This window comes from Glandiceps talaboti, chromosome 11 (genome assembly GCF_964340395.1).
Source record: "Glandiceps talaboti chromosome 11, keGlaTala1.1, whole genome shotgun sequence".
NCBI lineage: Eukaryota > Metazoa > Hemichordata > Enteropneusta > Spengelidae > Glandiceps > Glandiceps talaboti.
The window spans coordinates 15,906,348-15,925,724 of NC_135559.1; the positions used below are offsets into that span (position 1 = coordinate 15,906,348).

General features: G+C 34.6%; 1 protein-coding gene across 1 annotated transcript in view; it reads right to left on the bottom strand.

Moving 5' to 3' along the window:
- LOC144442415 (uncharacterized) overlaps positions 1–19,377 on the bottom strand; it is a 39,654-nt gene that overhangs the window by 7,562 nt on the left and 12,715 nt on the right. The window contains exons 2-6 of the mRNA XM_078131758.1: positions 7,698–7,906; positions 2,572–2,744; positions 1,859–1,947; positions 766–811; positions 292–354 (exon numbers count right to left, since the gene is read on the bottom strand). Coding sequence (XP_077987884.1) covers positions 292–354; positions 766–811; positions 1,859–1,947; positions 2,572–2,744; positions 7,698–7,906 — 580 coding nt within the window. The remainder of the gene's footprint in view (positions 1–291; positions 355–765; positions 812–1,858; positions 1,948–2,571; positions 2,745–7,697; positions 7,907–19,377) is intronic.

Sequence of the window (19,377 nt, forward strand, 5' to 3'; positions counted from 1 at the left end):
CACATGGTACTGATAACTAAGATTTGTAGGATTTATGACTGTTTGTCTCCCCCCCCCTCCCCCCCCCCCACTTTTCTTTGCAAATCAAAACTGTGGCACTCTAGTTCCGTACTGTTACCATTTACACATTCTTGTTTTTAATCCAATGCTGATTAAACTTAATATAGAGAAATTACCAAAACATCATTCTTTCTGTACATCTTTACTCATACATGTATATAAAACCCATTTTGGTTATGTCAGCAATTTTCTGTTTCCTAATTTTTTTGCCTCTATCACTACTGTCCGTACCTGTTATATCTTGCTCCAGTCAAAAACTGATGAAGAGATTCTTGGCCTGTTGAAGGCAGCAAACTGAAAATAAAATGACAGAAAAATTAGTTAAAGGGACATGGTTAAAGAAATTATGTTTTACCTATAACAACATATCTTATAGGTTATGTTACTCACAGACACAACATACATACATACCTTGTTACACATACATACATACACACACACACACACACACACACACACGCACACACACACACACATACATACCTTGTTACACATACATACATACATACATACATACATACATACATACATACATACATACATACATACATACATACATACATACATACATACATACATACATACATACATACATACATACATACATACATACATACAGACAGACAGAGACAGACGGACGAGATAGATCGGCAGACATGCAGACAGACAGACATTTGTTCTTTTACATATAAACATTTCACTTACTTTCTACGTAGAACCTGCTTCTTTGGTTTGCTTGCACTGTCAGTAACTGTAAAATAACAAAACTCTTTTTAAAGCTATAATACAAATATTTAGTGAGTATGACCTAAAATTACTACAAGAAAAAACTTTGTACACACTTCCATGTACTTCTAAACTTGTTCATCATTCTTGTTGGTCTTCAAATAAACTACCATAATCAACAAATACTCTCTATGTATTTAAACTTTGGTTCAGTGAAATAAACTCAAGGAAAACATCGTAACTGTTTTCAATGTAAATCAAACGCATGAAGAGAATGTTTCTACATAATAAGACACACATCATATGGTACATTTAACAATTCACAGTAGATTGCATTTTCCCAGTCTAGGATAACAACAGTAGATCTATGACATGTGTTGGTTTCATTGGCATACAATGTATATGTGTGTATTCAGTAAATTAAATCTTGTTGATCAAATTTGCCAAATCTGAAAAAAAAAGTTGAAAAGAGCTTATGTTTTGGATTTAAAGGGGAGAACACCACTCCAAGAAATTGAGACATTTCCATAAGCTATGATTCTGGAGAGTCATTTCTTGATTTTACATCACCTACAAATGCTTGCAATATCAGAAAAAAAAACATCAAGTTGATCTACTTATAAATAGGGTATCTTTACTGTGGGCTATTGCATCATGGGAGTCATTCGAAATAATATATTCATGACTGCACAATGAATATTCATGACTCCTGAGTGCTTATTCCCTTCAGTGTAAAACATCTCTCATGAATCGTGAAGTCATGAAATGATTCTCCAGAACCCATAGTTTATGAAAATTCCTTACTTCATGGACTAGCGTTCCCCTTTAACTCGTCACACTACTGAAACAGTGGGATAAATATTATAAATTCCAAAACAAGTCACTAAATAAAGTGGCTAGTTCTTCCCACACTTTTTTCTGGCCTCTCACACAACTCTGCTGTATTTATTCAATTATGAAGTTTATATTTCATACATAGATTTTTCTCTTCCATGGGAAATTTAGTTAAATTCCTGCATTCCAGGCAAATCACATGGTCAGTTGCAAATTGGCAATATTTAAATATGCTTACTTTGGCCAATTGTGTGTAGATGTCTGATATCCATTTGACTGGAATTTAATGATGGTGCTGACTGGGACCGATGACGAGCTCGTAATAAACTGCAAGGATAAATTATAATGAGAACATTAACTTGACATGGACATGATATATGATTTGATATATGATATGATATGATATGATATGATATGATATGATATGATATATGATGTGATGTGATGTGATGTGATATGATGTGATGTGATGTGATGTGATATATATATATATATATATATATATATATATATATATATATATATATATATATATATATATATATATATATATATATATATATATATATATATATATATATATATATATAAAAATAATATATATATATATGATATGATATAGGTGATATGTACACATCGGTGTTTCATTTGGTATATTTTCTTGCCAATGTCACTTCTTGTGTACATGGCTTAATAAATAAATAAATCAAATAAATCAATAAATATAATATATGATATATATGATATGATATATATGACATGCTTATATATGATATATGATATGTATATTATATATGATATATATGATGTGATATGTGATATGATATATGAAGTGATATGATATATGATATATGATATATGAAATAATATGAAATGATATATGATATATGCTGTATGATATAAATGATATAATTATAATACATATAAATGAATCACAGCTTCATTACTCACCTTGTTCTGGTAGGTCTGCCAAGTTTAATATCCACTCCTCTTTTTGAATCGTATGGCATTTCAGTAGCAGTCAAATACTGGTGAAGTCGGTTTGGACGGAAATATTCTACCTCACTGCCATTATCTGAACTACCAGCTTTAGTTAAACCTCCACTAGCATCAAGCTGTTCTAACTGGAATGAGAAATAGAGATATTGTCAAAATACTGTAAGTTTATATGTTTAGATATTTCATTAAATGTTCCTGGTAGCCACTGAACTACCAGCATTATTTAGAGTCCCACTAGCATCAAGCTATTCTATTTGGAATGAGAAATATGGAAAAAATACCATTGGGTAAATTTTCAGATTTTTTTTTAGTAAAAAATATGCGACAGCCACCAAAATACCATCCTTGTGAAGATCACCACTGACATCAAGCTAGTCTAAGTGGAATGATAAATATTGACAAATGCTTAATATTTCTAGACTTCGTTACATCTTTCTGACCATCACCGACTAAGTTGTTCCAATGAGATTAAGAAATGTAGACTGAAACACATCTAGATAAATTTCCAGATTTTGTTACATAAATACTCCCCGTGATGTCCATTCTTTAAACTACTACCCTATGGTCACTGCCATCTAGATGTTTTAAATGAAATATCCGACAGGAAATATGCCATCTCAGTGCACATTTTTTACCATAGGGTAGATAGACCTCCACTAGCATCAAATGTTCTAACTGAAATATTACATCAACTTTGGGGGTAACTTTTCCTGCTTTAGGTATTTGACTGTTGACATACCATGAACATTCGCATACACTTTCTACTTGACATTATGCTGAAAGATGCTTCCAAGTTTATATCTAAAAATTTATATAACTTGTCCCCTTTTTTCTTTTGTTTTATGATGAGCATATTTTCTTTTTAAATTTGTGTCTTTTACAATTTTAACAATATGTGTTTTCTAACAAGATTCCCGTTGGCAGTATGAATTCTGAAATACAATACTTCAAAGACAAGGACCATGTTTACATTTCACTTTGGTGTATTTTTTTTTATACAAAGCACATAATGAACTATTTTGGTGCAAAACTTCTATACCTTCCAACCTTTAAAAGACATACTACTATTACTAGCCACAGGAAACACAAATATCTAAGTTTATAGTATGTCCTTAACTACTACTAATTTTCAGCCCTGTTAGGGCCAAATAAAAAAACTGTGTGTTTCCAATAACCCGACCAACTCTAGTTTAAGCCTCCGACCCTAAAATTTTTCTTTAAACATTCCAAACTAAAAGAGATGTTATTCTATATCTCCTTGACCTTCATGTACGTCTGTTTTCTTTCCTCAGCGATGTCTGTACATATTTCATCAAACTATCACAGAAGGGGTATTCTGACCGGCATTTGTTTGTTTTGAGGTCGAAGCAATATTATTCAAAACTAAAAACAATTAAAAAGATAAAATAAAATAAAAATAAAATCCCAACCTACATAGCCTTTTTTCTGAGCCCATGTTATCGGAAACACAATTTTTTTTTTTAAATTTGTGTCTTATAACTTATGTGCTTAGTAGTCAAGTTTGTTTTTCTATTGATTTCCATTGATCTAACAGACAGCCTACCACATAATAAATTTGGTAGTCACGATACAATATTTGGTAGTCTATAATGTAAAGCTGGTGATTTTTGCTGGACTTTTTTTCTGCTTATTTCACTGGAAAAGAAGAAAAAAGTAGAGTCTAACACCTTCTTGTACATGACCACAATACATCAATCTGGCAATTAGTGAAAATTAGTCTGCGTGAACTAGATGAAAACTTTAAAAGTGCAAAATTGTCTAGTATGCCCTTGATTACTACAATGTACTAATTTTGAGCCCAGCTCGGGCCAAATAAAAAAATTTTGTGTTTCCAATAACCCGACCAACTCTAGTTTAAGCCTCTAACCCTAAATTTTCTTTTTTAAATATTCACAACTAAAAGTTAAGAAATTCTTTCTCTTCTCCAACCTTCCTGCATGTCTGTTTTCTTTCCCCAGTGATGTCTGTACATATTTCATCAAAATATCACAGAAGGGGTATTCTGACCGGCATTTGTTTGTTTTGGAGTCGAAGCAATATTGTTCAAAAATAAAAACAATTAAAAAGATAAAATAAAATAAAAATAAAATCCCAACCTACATAGCCTTTTTTCTGAGCCCATGATTTCGAAAACACAAAATTATTTTTTTTTTCGCCTGCGGTATACATGATTTTGCAGAGTACTTCAACCTCTGGTACCACAACCAGTCAAAGTAAAAGACGCCAACAGTGTACACGTTTATATAACCTTACACCTTATACACGTTCTTTTGTAATTTCAATGGTCGTACGGTACTCGGTTGACAACGTGACCCTTCTCACTTTCAACAATTTTTGGTTGACAACGTGACCCTTCTCACTTTCAACAATTTTTTTTTTAAAGTATAGTTAGCTATTATCCCCAAATGAGACGACCATTCAACTCCAGTGCTGCACTTATTACCTTTAAACACTAGTGGTGACCTAGTTAAGAAAGGAATATTGGAAACCAGCCAGGAATCTTTTCCTAGCCATTATTGAGAAGTAGGTGTTGACCCTGTCATGTCTTCAACACAAAATGGGGTATATTTACATAACAATGCATTATATTGTTATGCAGATTTCCCCATCATGGCATGTTGTATTTTGATTTGATTCCAATCTATACATTTAGTCTTTTTGTTATTGAACATCAAGTAAAATTTTTGTCAACAACTTCAAGTTCCAAGGTTGCCTGAACCTTAAACAACGACAGTGTAAAAGCAAAAAAAAAAAGAATTGTTTCTGGTCAGCTTGCACATCACTCAAATACCCTTGCCTCAGTCTTCCTCCTTTTGCATGTTTGTCTACCCCATGCAATCTGCAGATCTGGGGGTAAACACAAAAATAACCTTCCCTACTTCAGTGAAGACAACTGCAGAGTCAATCATGAACACGTAAACGACATCTGCCCCACATCCACACTTGCTTGAAAGTACTCAGTAAATAAAAAGAACAGTAACTGTCATAAATAGTAGACTGAGTGACAGGTTTGTTGAAAATAAATATTTTTTTAAAAATCTAAAAGGATTTTTTTATTAAATATGCATCATCGCACCACTTTAGACAAAATTAATTCTTTCTTCTTCTTTTTGGCCTAACTATATGGGAAGATGAAAACATCTTCAAATCCTCTGGTGACAGATAGCATCCTTCTTGAGAATCATAGTTCCGAGGAAATCAAATGGATCCCAGGTGTTCTGGATAACTGAGATATTCTGAAGAATCTCTCCATTTTATCAATTCCTTAGGTCTACATTAAATCATGTATTAGATATCATTCCCCCAAATTTTTCTTTTTGCTAAGCCAAGGAAAAAATGAATGACCTAAGGGGCCTTGTTTACAGACTCGTTGTGACTAACTCTGAGTCTTATAATGCAGGTCATGCGTACTTTCCAGCTGAATGAAGCAAAATATTGAGGAACAATATAATTATGCCTCCCACAGCATAATAATATATGAAAAATCTAGAAAAATTATTTGAACGTTTTGACTCATATTTCAAGCACTGTAGAAGCAATGAAGTGGACACAGGTTGTTGTGATGTCAAACAATCTGGGTATATAATCCATATTTTCTGTTCAAAGACGTTAACTTGGCTTGTGCATGGTACATGTATACTTGAGGTTATACGATCAACAACATTAATGTACAATTTACAATGTACATGTAGCTCATGAATGACTCCCTGACTAACGGTCGAGGTAGCACCAGAATACACTATATTGAACTTGTATTTGTAATATACATGTAACACCTCACTAGTATCATGGCATTCTTGTGTTATCAGGGATGTAGCTAATTTTAAAATTAGCCAGTAAAATGTGAAAAGCAAGCAGTAATATCTGGGAATGAGACTCACAATTCCATGCCCAATGATGGAAGTATACCGGTTGAAACAGAGAGTTTTTAAACAATTTCTTGCCAGCAAAACAGTCGTCAGTTTATTTTTGTTGACTACAGTACCAGCCCTTACATTGTGTCTACATTCCAGGCTTTAGCTAACACGTCAGTGTACAGCAGCTCGTTATTGAATGTTACAAATGAAAAATAAAAGGAACACAGAACATGGTGTAGCAATATACTATACATTTACTTGGCAAATTTCCAACTGGAGCTTTGTTGTCATAGAAACGGTGAAAAGAGAAATAAATTTTACAAATCTACACATGTAAGATGACTATAACTTTGATGTTGCTGGTGATAAAAAGGTACACAGTAAACACTTGGTTGACAAGGGGAGGTATAGGATCATGTCTCTGTACCAGAGTACAATACAATGTTGTTTGGATTCAAATATTGGAGTCTTTCAGAAAAGTTGATTAGTAAATTACACAATTTGTATGTATACTGGATATGTAGCAAAAGCCAATACCCTTTTCATGTACTATTGGTGACATACATATACATGGTACAGATACACTGCCAAGAAAGTGGCTATTGTAGTGTTCAATCCCCCCCCCCTTCCTACCCACCCCAACTGAATGGTACTACTACTAGTACTACATGTATAGCCTTTGTATGTTGAAAATATGGCTGTGCATGGATGACTGCCTCCCCCCCCCCCTCCTTTAGACCACAACAATCATACTAAATGTCATACTTGCGGCATTTTATATACATGTATGGCTGTGCATTGATGACCACCCCCCGTCCAACCCCCACCAATCGTAGTAAAGTAATTCAAGTCACCTATATAATTATGTTAAAGATATGGCTAGCTGTGCAGAGATCACTATGACTTCCCCACTGATCATATAAAGTAGATGTAATGCCAGTGGTGTAAAGATGCTAACGGTATGGCTGTGCAGAGATCACTACCCACTCCCCACTGATCATTTTAAAGTAGATGTAATGCCAGGGGCATATGGATGTTAAAGGTATGGCTGTGCATGGATGGTCACATGAAACTAAGCATGGTACAGCCCCCCTCAGGGTGTTGTCTACTAAGGGGAAATAATGAATGTAACATCCGCTGCCCCTCAGGGTGTTGTCTACTGGGGGAAATAATGAATGTAACACAACAAGATTTGCTTACCTTACTGCTTGACAGGTATTGATGTGTAAATAATGGGAATTCACCGGTGTGATTACGTGTACTAGCAGCTCCATGTACCCACTGTGGTGATGCACCTCGTTCTAATTTATCTTGTTCTTGTTGAACCACACAGTCGTTCTTCACACCTTCTAAATACTCTGGAGGTTTGTTGAAAGATAGTATTGAAGGTGGATGGTGGTTGGGGAGACCTGATGGGGAGGAGGAGGAGGCAGTAGTAGTAGTAGTAGTAGTAGTGGTGGTAAGTTTGAGAGGGGGTTTTCTGGGGGTAGTACTCTTAGTCTTAGTATCTATTATATGGTACACTGCACACAGAGACAGGGATAGAGGTATACAGAAGACAAAATCATGCATTAAATTTTGTACTCAGAATACATGTACAGGTGACAACAACATGCAAGACTTATGAATAACATGCAACTTTGTAAACACAGTATGCAAATACAACGTAACAAATAAGCGAATACATTTAAATTCATAATGATCACTACATCACTAATTTGCTGGTGGTACAATTCATAATATGTAAATATATGCAAATTAACATGAAACCGTGCATAATCTGCATATTAACAAAAAATTACTGGATAACACATATGGTAATTGTACACAATTTGATTAAATCTTTGGTAATGATGTGATCTATAATTTACTTTTAAACAGTTCTTGCTTTGAACAAAAAGACAATTTCAGTATGCCAAAACTATAGCTCTACCACTGCCATAGCGAAAACTCAATTTGAATATTTCAAAATCTTGAACAACATATTTTTTCAAGGAAACACGCATGTATGTACAAGCAGCAAACTTGAGCTGATCAGCGATACAACATACTGGCTAAACACTGAACTTACTTTAACAAGGAATAATTTTAACACGGTAAACATTTTTACAAAACATAAGTTGATATATCACAACCGACTACCACATACCCATTATTGGCCAAAAATCAAATAAACTCTCAGAAAATCATGATCAGTCATATTTTTATGTATACTTATAAATATTTTACAATCACACATGAATATAAAAATTAATAATTAACTTTTTTTATCACAATAAATAATTGACAAAAAGGAAAACGACAGCAATTTCTGTCAATCTTCATGATAATTAACAGCAACAAAGGAAATATTAATTTATACGTAAGTAGGCGCTGTGAAGGTTTGACTGATTTAATGAGGATATTACTTTTTAATATTGGATGGGTTTGAAATTCAGAAATAAGTACTGTCGTGTAACTTTTGGTTTTTAAATTCACGTTTGACTGTGTGTGTGTGTGTGTGTGTGTGTGTGTGTGTCTGTGTGTCTGTGTGTGTGCGTGTGTGCATGCGGGCGTGCGTGCGTGCATGCGTGTGTGTGTGCACATGCATACCATCCAATGATGTATTCACTCGGGTTTTAATTTCACTGATACATGTATGTGGTACGAGTAAATAATCTCTAAAAAATGTGATAATAAAGTTTTGTGTGTTCGCTAGGATTTTTATTCTGACTCTTTTGAGTATACCGGTATGACGTTAATTTGGCAACTGACTGCATGTATACATAGAAGTATGTCTACATCAATGAAATATTCTGAGTTCATTTCACTGGTGAGTATTTTAATATCACAAAATCTTTTCCATTTACATTGTGTATGTAATTAGCGATGTATAAGGAATGCTAATTGTGAGCAAACTCCCTTTTCTAGTACATATCAGCTGTGTTGGACTTTTGGAGGGGAGGTGGGGGGTGGTGATACTAGATGGGACTTTACATTATTCAGTTTTTGTCACAAGGATGAAAAGAAACTGTATTGTAAGTAAACAGTGAACACTATAAGTTCTGTATCTGTGTTGATAAGAGTAACATCAGACATTACACATTTACAGCATATAACTTACAATCTACCATAGATTTTGTTTGAACAAACGTTTGCTTTAAAATCAAAGCTAAATTACAGTTTATTCATTCCAGTGTCATAATTTCCTGATGTAAATACAACACAATGTGTGGTGTATGGTTTATATTCTCCCATATAATGCAACAGGTTGGTTTTATAGCTTGGTTCTGAGTGCAACGATCAGTTACAAATATTTTACGGCATTGGCGCTGTTTTATGTTAGATGATAAAAATAACAGTCAGTCTTACAGCTACATGTATGTTTCTTTAGAAGGCACAACTACATGTCTATACTAGTAGTCTAGTTCCTATACGACGTGTTACAATTACTACGATCATCTCCACTCACGTATAGGGAAAGTTGTTATTCTACCACAGAAATCTATAATTTAACCCTGACTGCATTCATATTTACACGATGACGTTATCGCATCTCCATGTGATTTTAGTTTCATACTTGCCGAAGAACCTTTTCCACCACAGAGGATCTTACCTACTCTTACAATTATCAACTTTAACTTGAAAGGAATAATAAAACATACAATCAATCCTTTTCCTTATCCACCCATTACATACATGTGGATATACATTTGTATATTGACAAATGAATGTTAATTTACATGGAAATGAGATGAAGAGGTGAAAATTGGGCTTACAAATTATTCAAATGAGTTAACTTGTCTGTATGTATATATGCAGACATGGCCTAAGAACCCAGAAGGGACTGTCTATGCAGACATGACAATGTGAGGCTTTTTTACTTGTCTTAAAGTTAAACCAACATGTAGTTGAAAGGAGAAGCTAGATGCCAGTGGTTATTATTTTAACCCAGATTTCGTTTAGGAAAAAAATTATATACACAACGTACAGGTGGTCCCTTTTCTTCTTGAGGCTCAAATACATGTATAACTTGTTTTTGACATGATTAGTATTATACTATAATAGTACATTTTACTAAAATGCTTTCCTGTACATTTCTGTGAAATGTTGGGAACATTAAACCTATATGTTGTACTGCTCTCTCCCTCTGTCTCTACCATTAGCAAAATACAAGTTACTGATACATGATGCATCACCAAGGAAGTGGAAAAGACTTCATTCAACTGAGGAATGTACATGTATGAGTGCAGTGTTCTGCCAAGGTTTCCAACTAGTGGGGACAAAGGCCCCCTGGTTGCAAAAAGTGGGGTCATTTGACATGGAGTGGGGTCAATTATTTATTGTCTATGAAATTATATATATTACCTCAGACCACTATAGAGATACCATGGTCTGAGATATTCCATTACACATAGACTATTACCCAACTACTTAAAAAAATTCCATTCATAATAACAGTTCCCAGTAAGCTATTTTTTGAAAATTGTGTACTACACATTACACCTTACAAAAAGAAGGCAATTACAATTATGTAATTTAAAGTCATTTCAACAGAGTATATTATATATTGTTTAGAAAGATTGGACAGCCAGGTAGTCACAATTTTTAATCTGAATATCATGAATAGCAGTGCTCAAATTTATGATTCCTTTTCTCAGACAAGGACAAAGAACAACTTCAAAATTAGTGAACATATGATTGAATAAAAAATTTGAGAAATCCTAATCTTGTAACCACTTGTTTCATTTTTACAACTGTTACACTGCTGTGTTTATCATTCCCTCTTCAAATTCATGACAAGAGTTTAAAAATAAAACATTTTGAAGAAAATAAACTCCCTGACTTTAAAAAGTACAAAATGTGAACGAAAAACTTACAAATAATACAGTCAAACAAACTTTCAAATAATTTATTTTTATCAATTACCATCACTGGCTGTGTAACATGATTTGGTCCTCCTATATCAAATGACAGCATTAGCATTTGTAAACTTGATACGGAAAGCTGACATTAGGTGTCCTTGAAACTCAGAGATCTTGAACTAAAACTATCAACAACGTCAAAGTTAGGATGCTTTGTAAATACAACTGTAATTATTTTCTGATTTCATCTCTGAGTTCATTCTTCATGTCTGACCGGGCGCACATGCATCGGCCGTCTCGAGTGGTTATGCCAGTGATCACTCATTGATTCAGTGCCCAACATTCACATGTGTCACTGTCAACATCATGCAACACGATCCCCTAACACAGCTTTGTCGAGATCAAAATACACATGTACTCATTTTTGTTTCCATTAATTTAACCCATCAACAAATGAAAATCACAACCTGTCCCATAAAATTTGGTTTCCTAAGGCTTATGTGGCAGAGAGATGCTCCGATTTCCCGTAGCAAGTTCAGTGTTTCACACACGTCAGTGAGTAGGTCAGAGGTCGAGACGATGCGTCGGTAGACAAAACATGTGAAGAGAGACGTCCATTTCGGCGTCTCATCTACTCCCTCTAATGTTTCAATTGAAGATTATGTTTTATCAAAGTTGTATCTTTTTGTTGCATATTAATCCATTTGTTTGCATGTTAACAATAGAACTGCGCGTTGTCAGTGCATCTTATATGATGTCAACAAAACTGTCGCTTATGGAGACAGTATACTTTTCGTGGGATTGACGCCGGCCAGAGCAGGGGCTTGCCCTGGACTTAGGTGTCTGCCGTAAAATGAATGCGCCAAATTGACACAAGGTGGGAAAATTATTGCGCCATTTGTAATTTTAGGGGGCCAATGTCGCAAGGCCGCGGCCTCGGCAGAACACTGGAGTGTCATCATACAGTCAAAGATGAGTCTAAGGCAAACCGCCATGTCACAAGTATTTTGCAACTCCGTGAAGAAATATATCAGGAAAATTATACCTATGCAGGCATAATTTAGGAAAAATTGGGAGTGGGGAGTGGGATGGCAATTCCGAATATTCTGACTCATATTTTAAGCTCCACAAAATCAATGTCGCAAACATTCATTCATAAGGTAGAACCACTAGCCTACATGTAGGTATAAATTCTGTATTTTCTGTACAAATGTGTACAACTTGGTTTGAGTCTAGTATAATATAGAGTTCAATACATGCAGTGTTTTTTCTAAGTATAGTATCACAAATGTAACTTTCGTAGCTTGTTTACCTTGGGCCTATTCCAAAATCATAAAGGAACGTCCGACAAAGCGATTTTTTCTGCCAAGTTTCTACCTTTCATAAACCTCGCTCTAACACCTTGTGAAATACACTTCATCTTTATTTCAATGCATTCCCTTTCATTCTTTCCCCAAGGTAATAATCAACACATAACAGGTAACATCAATCACTAACTCAAGTTTTTGTAATTGTTACTGAAAAGGTGAACAGTAGCGTCATAACCGTTATAATCACAATGGACTTTAATGGTTCTCTATCATGCCCATATTGTTCTAGTAAAGGAGGCCTCTATTGTGGTTGCAGTCTGGTGATAAATGTGAATGCGGCTACCAGGGATTTGGTCAAGTATTGTTCTTTGTCATAATAGTTAGACAGGGGCGACTGCACACATAGCTTTGGTTTAATGACCCAACGCTAAACATTTGACAACCTTTGTGATCCATAGAATGTTTTTCCTGCGATACACGGTTCACACAAGTACGTTGAAATCCAACTGGTATGCTCCTTAGAATAATTCTCCTGAGATACCCCATCACCAAAGTACAGTGACTGTACCGTGGTGGTGTTGGCAACCTTTGGAGTTTATACATTGTTAAACAGAGACTCAGAGGTATGGAATTACACATGGTCAGTGCTTCTGTTAAAGACGTTAAGTGGATAAAATCTGCCAGAGTCTCCAAGACATTTTCACTTGAAGTTGCCCCAAAAGATAAGTTAAGCATGTAGAAGATTTGTACAGGGATATAGTAAGGTTGATTAGATTATACTAAGCAGTCACCAGAGAAGGACAACAACATAGTTTGTTACCTTCAAGTGTTTGTTTCGGTGAATCACGTACACACTTTTAATTAATGTGTAGAGAATGCGTCATAAATTAGTAACAAATAAAAAGTCAATATTTCATTCTTTCTAGCAAGGATAAATCAAATAAAAATGAAAACAAACAGTATGTGTTTGCAAGTAAGCAAGATATGACTTCCACTGTTAAGATCTTTATTTCAACATTCCGGCTTCCTACTGGAGCCTTCATACATTTTGTAAGGATAAGAGCATGACTCAATGTCATGGTGTAGGAGTCCTGCCAGTGGAGCAATTAATATATCACGAAAAAATTAACGGCATCAAAAAATCAGACATACTCCTCATCACAAAATCAACTGGTGGTTGTTTTAGAATTGGAATGTTTATGTTTTTTGCATATTTATTTCAGTTTCATAAGAATTAATCTTGAATTCCTTTATTTATTATCTTCAGTTTCTGTGCAAGAAATAGTCCTACATAATATATCAGTTTTATGTATAATAATTGTTTTTGTCATGTGTACTTGGTGTGATAGCTGTGCTGAACTTGTAAGTTTAACATTCAAATTTCTGTACAATTCAATTTAATTAGCTAATTTGCATATTTTGGAATAAATGTACATAATTAGTTTACTTTTGTAAACCATCCTCTCCATATTCTAACCATCTCATCATTAAATGAAATTTCAAATTTTGTAAAACCCCAGATTTCTTAAGTGCAGACGGTAGGAATAGTTGCCTTCTAATGATAGCCAAATTTTGTTGTTGTGAGTCAAAATTATAAAAACTGGCATTTCTTGTGAGTCACCACATAGTAAGAGATAGGGGAACACCAAATTTTGGTGCATCACTAGAAATTGTGTGTGTCAGTAGTGTGTAAAACTGGCTTAGAGGGCCCCTGGTCACCACATAGTAAGAGATAGGGGAACACTTAATTTTGGTGCATCACTAGAAATTGTGTGCGTCAGTGGCAGAGGGCACCTGGTGGTTGACCTCTTAGTACTTAAAAGCTAATGACAAAGCTGTCCACATGAACCTTTACTTTCAAAATCGAACTGCCTAGTAAACTGCAGATATATAGAGCAAACAGAGATAACACAAAATTGTCATACTTTTGCATATTACGCAATACATGTATTTTACATTTTAGCCATAAGCAATGTTCAAATTAAAGTACAAAAAATTACTGATTTAAAGTATTATTGAAGAAATTTGTTTCTAGTTTTAATTCTAGTGTGCAAATGCTGTTACTGTAGAAACTCTGCTTGGTTGCATCTGCAGGAAGAAACAATAGTTGCCGTACTGGCAGTGTGCCATCAAATAACAGACATTTGTAGTTTTTGGATCAGAATTATTCTAATGCAGTTAACTGTAGTTTTGTTTTGAGTAATCACATAGTAAAGAACATAGTATACATGTGGCAACATTCCAAATTTGTAATGTGTAACAAAAATGGCTTTTCATGCATCACGTTGGTTTATGAAGACCAGCTGATGAAGACACTGTTATACGAGTTTCACAGTATATCACCTTAAAAATATTGAAATCGTCACATATTCTCGAAACTATAACACCTGTAGTCGCAACTTCATGCTATGAGTTAATACAATGCATCACGTTGGTTTATGAAGACCAGCAGATGAAGACACTGTTATACGAGTTTCACAGTATATCACCATAAAAATATTGAAATCGTCACATATTCTCGAAACTATAACACCTTTAGTCGCAACTTCATGCTATGGGTTAATACATTTCCTACAAAAACATGTAGTACATTACACCGTTGACTAGAAACGGAACATTCTTAATATGCCTTGTATTGCTGAGTACAATGTATAGAAGTTTTCCATTAACACCTTATATATTTCTAATTAAATCATCTTGCATCATCAATAAAACATTACTCACTTACAGAGAAGGTCATACATGTGCTTTGCTTAATAGATCAACACACGACATACAAATCGCACCCACAATATCTCCGTTACTATAAAGAACTTTATGAAATTTTAAACCTAGAATAAACATACCCATGCCATACAAATCGCACTACAATGTTTCTGTTACGACAAAGAACTTTTAATACTAAATTTTAGTATCGGCATATTTATATCTGTGTGCTCTATTATTTATGTTGCAAAATGTCTAGAGTGTTTTGGAATATGAAAGGTATTTGCAATTCTTCTATCAAATTTGAACATTTGCCAAATAAATGATTTTCAATCTCTCTGCATGCACACTAAATAATTTAAGTTTCCAGAAAAATGTATGGTGTGTATACAATGTATACATGTACATTTATATAAATTTAATAATTTGAACTAAAGATAAATTTCTGAAAGGTTCGGTTGTGAATAACACTTTCCTTATTTTCACCCAGTTTGATAATTAACCAAACGAGATGATGGTCCAGACTGTGTATGAACATATACTGATGCTCAAGAATTTGAATGGGGAAATATTTTTTTTTATTACATCTCATGCATCTCAGGACTTCTAGAGTAACAACTTTGATTATATTGTGAGTGGAGGTGTAAAATGGTAATGATACCGTATAGGAAGTAGACTAGTGAGTGGAGGTGTAAATGGTAATGATACTGTATAGGAACTAGACTATGTGAGTGGAGGTGTAAATGGTAATGATACCGTATAGGAACTAGACTATGTGAGTGAAGGTGTAAAATGGTAATGATACCGTATAGGAAGTAGACTAGTGAGTGGAGGTGTAAATGGTAATGATACTGTATAGGAACTAGACTATGTGAGTGGAGGTGTAAATGATAATGATACTGTATAGGAACTAGACTATGGGAGTGAAGGTGTAAATGGTAATGATACCGTATAGGAACTAGACTATGTGAGTGGAGGTGTAAATGGTAATGATACCGTATAGGAACTAGACTAGTGAGTGGAGGTGTAAATGGTAACGATACTGTATAGGAAGTAGACTAGTGAGTGGAGGTGTAAATGGTAATGATACCGTATAGGAACTAGACTACGTGAGTGGAGGTGTAAATGGTAATGATACCGTATAGGAACTAGACTATGTGAGTGGAGGTGTAAACGGTAATGATACCGTATAGGAACTAGACTATGTGAGTGGAGGTGTAAATGGTAATGATACCGTATAGGAACTAGACTATGTGAGTGGAGGTGTAAATGGTAATGATACTGTATAGGAAGTAGCCTGTGAGTGGAGGTGTAAATGGTAATGATACCGTATAGGAACTAGACTACGTGAGTGGAGGTGTAAATGGTAATGATACCGTATAGGAACTAGACTATGTGAGTGGAGGTGTAAATGGTAACGATACTGTATAGGAACTAGACTATGTGAGTGGAGGTGTAAATGGTAATGATACCGTATAGGAACTAGACTATGTGAGTGGAGGTGTAAATGGTAATGATACTGTATAGGAAGTAGCCTGTGAGTGGAGGTGTAAATGGTAATGATACTGTATAGGAACTAGACTATGTGAGTGGAGGTGTAAATGGTAATGATACCGTATAGGAACTAGACTATGTGAGTGGAGGTGTAAATGGTAATGATACTGTATAGGAAGTAGCCTGTGAGTGGAGGTGTAAATGGTAATGATACTGTATACGTATAGGAAGTAGACTAGTGAGTGGAGGTGTAAATGGTAATGATACCGTATACGTATAGGAAGTAGACTAGTGAGTGGAGGTGTACATGTAAATGGTAATGATAGGATAGGAACTAGACTTGACTATGTGAGTGGAGCGGTAAATGGTAATGATACCGTATAGGAACTAGACTAGTGAGTGGAGGTGTAAATGGTAATGATACCGTATAGGAAGTAGAGACAGAGTAACATTGTGTGTACGTGTAGTATGTAGTACTGGTACATGTACACTGTATAATCATAAAGTAAAATTTCAATTGTCAAATAAATTCAGAATTTTGGCTATAAAGCATGTGTACTCTCTGATTCTTGGACTGACGATTTTCCTTGAGTATATTACAACAAATGCTTGCACTCAATTTGACTTGCGATATATATGTACAACTGCTGACATCAGATCGTGGAAGACGAGAACCTGTTAGTGTTACAAACAGGGACAGTAAACAAATGAATTGGATTAATAACACTTAGCAAAGCATGTTGGAACAGCAGAGACTTGTATTGTACACCATGGTTTGATAAGAACAGTTTTATGGCCTCTTTATGTGTACATGAAGTACCAGGGGAACAGGAAATTGTTTGTGACAGTGAACTATTAAGTAAAGCGGCCATAAAACTGTTCTTATCAAATTATTGAATGTAATACAAGTCTCTGTATTTCATATTTGCTGTGCCAAGTGTTATTAATCAAATTCAGACGTTTACTATTCCTGTTTGTAACAGGTTCCATTCGGTCAATGGTCTGATGTCAGCAGTTGTAACATAACATGTACACTGTTAGTGTAAATCCCGCTTGCAGTATATGAATATATAGGGTCATACGATAAAATGGTAATTTCAAGATTAATTCAGAAATTTTGGTAATGAATCATGCACGCTCTGATTCTTAGACTAATGAATTTTTAACAATATGAACTAGCTATTACGGTATATCTGTGCCTCAATACAGATGTTGAGTGTTTTGGTGATGAAAGTATTTCGGTGAATCTAAGACAAAATTTGATAGCTTGCCAAATATTGGATTATTACTACATACATTATAACAATTGATTGCAGTGAATGATTCGTGTTTTAATATAAATTTCTGAAGTACTTCTATCAGGGATATTACAACATGTAAATCTTAATACTTTATTTCACTCACGAATTTGATGCTTAGCCAAAAACACAGATTAGTTACTTTCACGATGCAGAATTAGTTTTTTATGACTTCAAAAGTACATGTAATTATGTAGACTGAAAGATTCTGTCGTTGTTTGCACTGAACATGAAGTGCAAACATGATGAATTAGTCAGTCTAGTAACGGTGTAATGCTATATTTTAAATGACAGAATTGTAGCGATTGAGGAATATGATAAGACATGATCTGTTTCATCACTACTACATTAAATTTAACTTGCATTCACAAATTCAGCACACCAAAGCACTTTTGGCCATAAAATGTTGGCAAGAGTAATTTCATTCGTTTCTCACTGTAATATGGGGGGGGGGGGGGGGGGGGGAATCTTTGTGGTGCTTAAAATCAATCATGTTTTAACTTTGGTTGCCTTAGTCTGGATGCCAATGTGGTTTCTAATTAAACCACGTTGAGTAGAGGTGTAAATCGCAACAATACCGTAAAGGAACTAGACTAGGTTGCCTTGGTCTTCAGACAGTACAATCAAAATCTCACATTTAAGTTGATAAAGGTACAAAATTTCAGCAATAAAACATTTTGTTCACCATGATATTGATTTATGGCGGCATTATTTTATCACCAGTGATACCTGTTTTCCTGATTAAGCCATAGAGGGCATTATTTTTTGCTGTTGAAAACTTTGTCAGATTCAAAATATAAAGGGTTGATCAGGCAATTAGAAAGAGAAACAAGCGACCTATCGGTCAGAATAGCTCCGCTGTTGTTTTTTTTAATTTAATTTTTTATTTTGGTGACATGTAGAAGTGGTTCAGGTCTTCAGCTCTTCACTATGCAGTTTTGTTTTAGCGATGCAATAAAGTGGTTAGTGGTTTCATATGATGTCTCACTATAAAACACATTTTACACAGAAGTTGGTAATGTATTGTACTTTTATACCATAGTCACCATTTTATAACAAAAATCTACTGTTATGAAAAATTGCACAAAATTTCAGAAAAAAATGACTGGGAAATGCACACAAGAAAAAGAAAAAAAGAGGATTTTGAGGTTGGCTATAAATAATTCCAGTGTCTTACAGCTGTAACCCTGGAAAATTTTAATGATGAATGAAATAAACTAGGGATAGG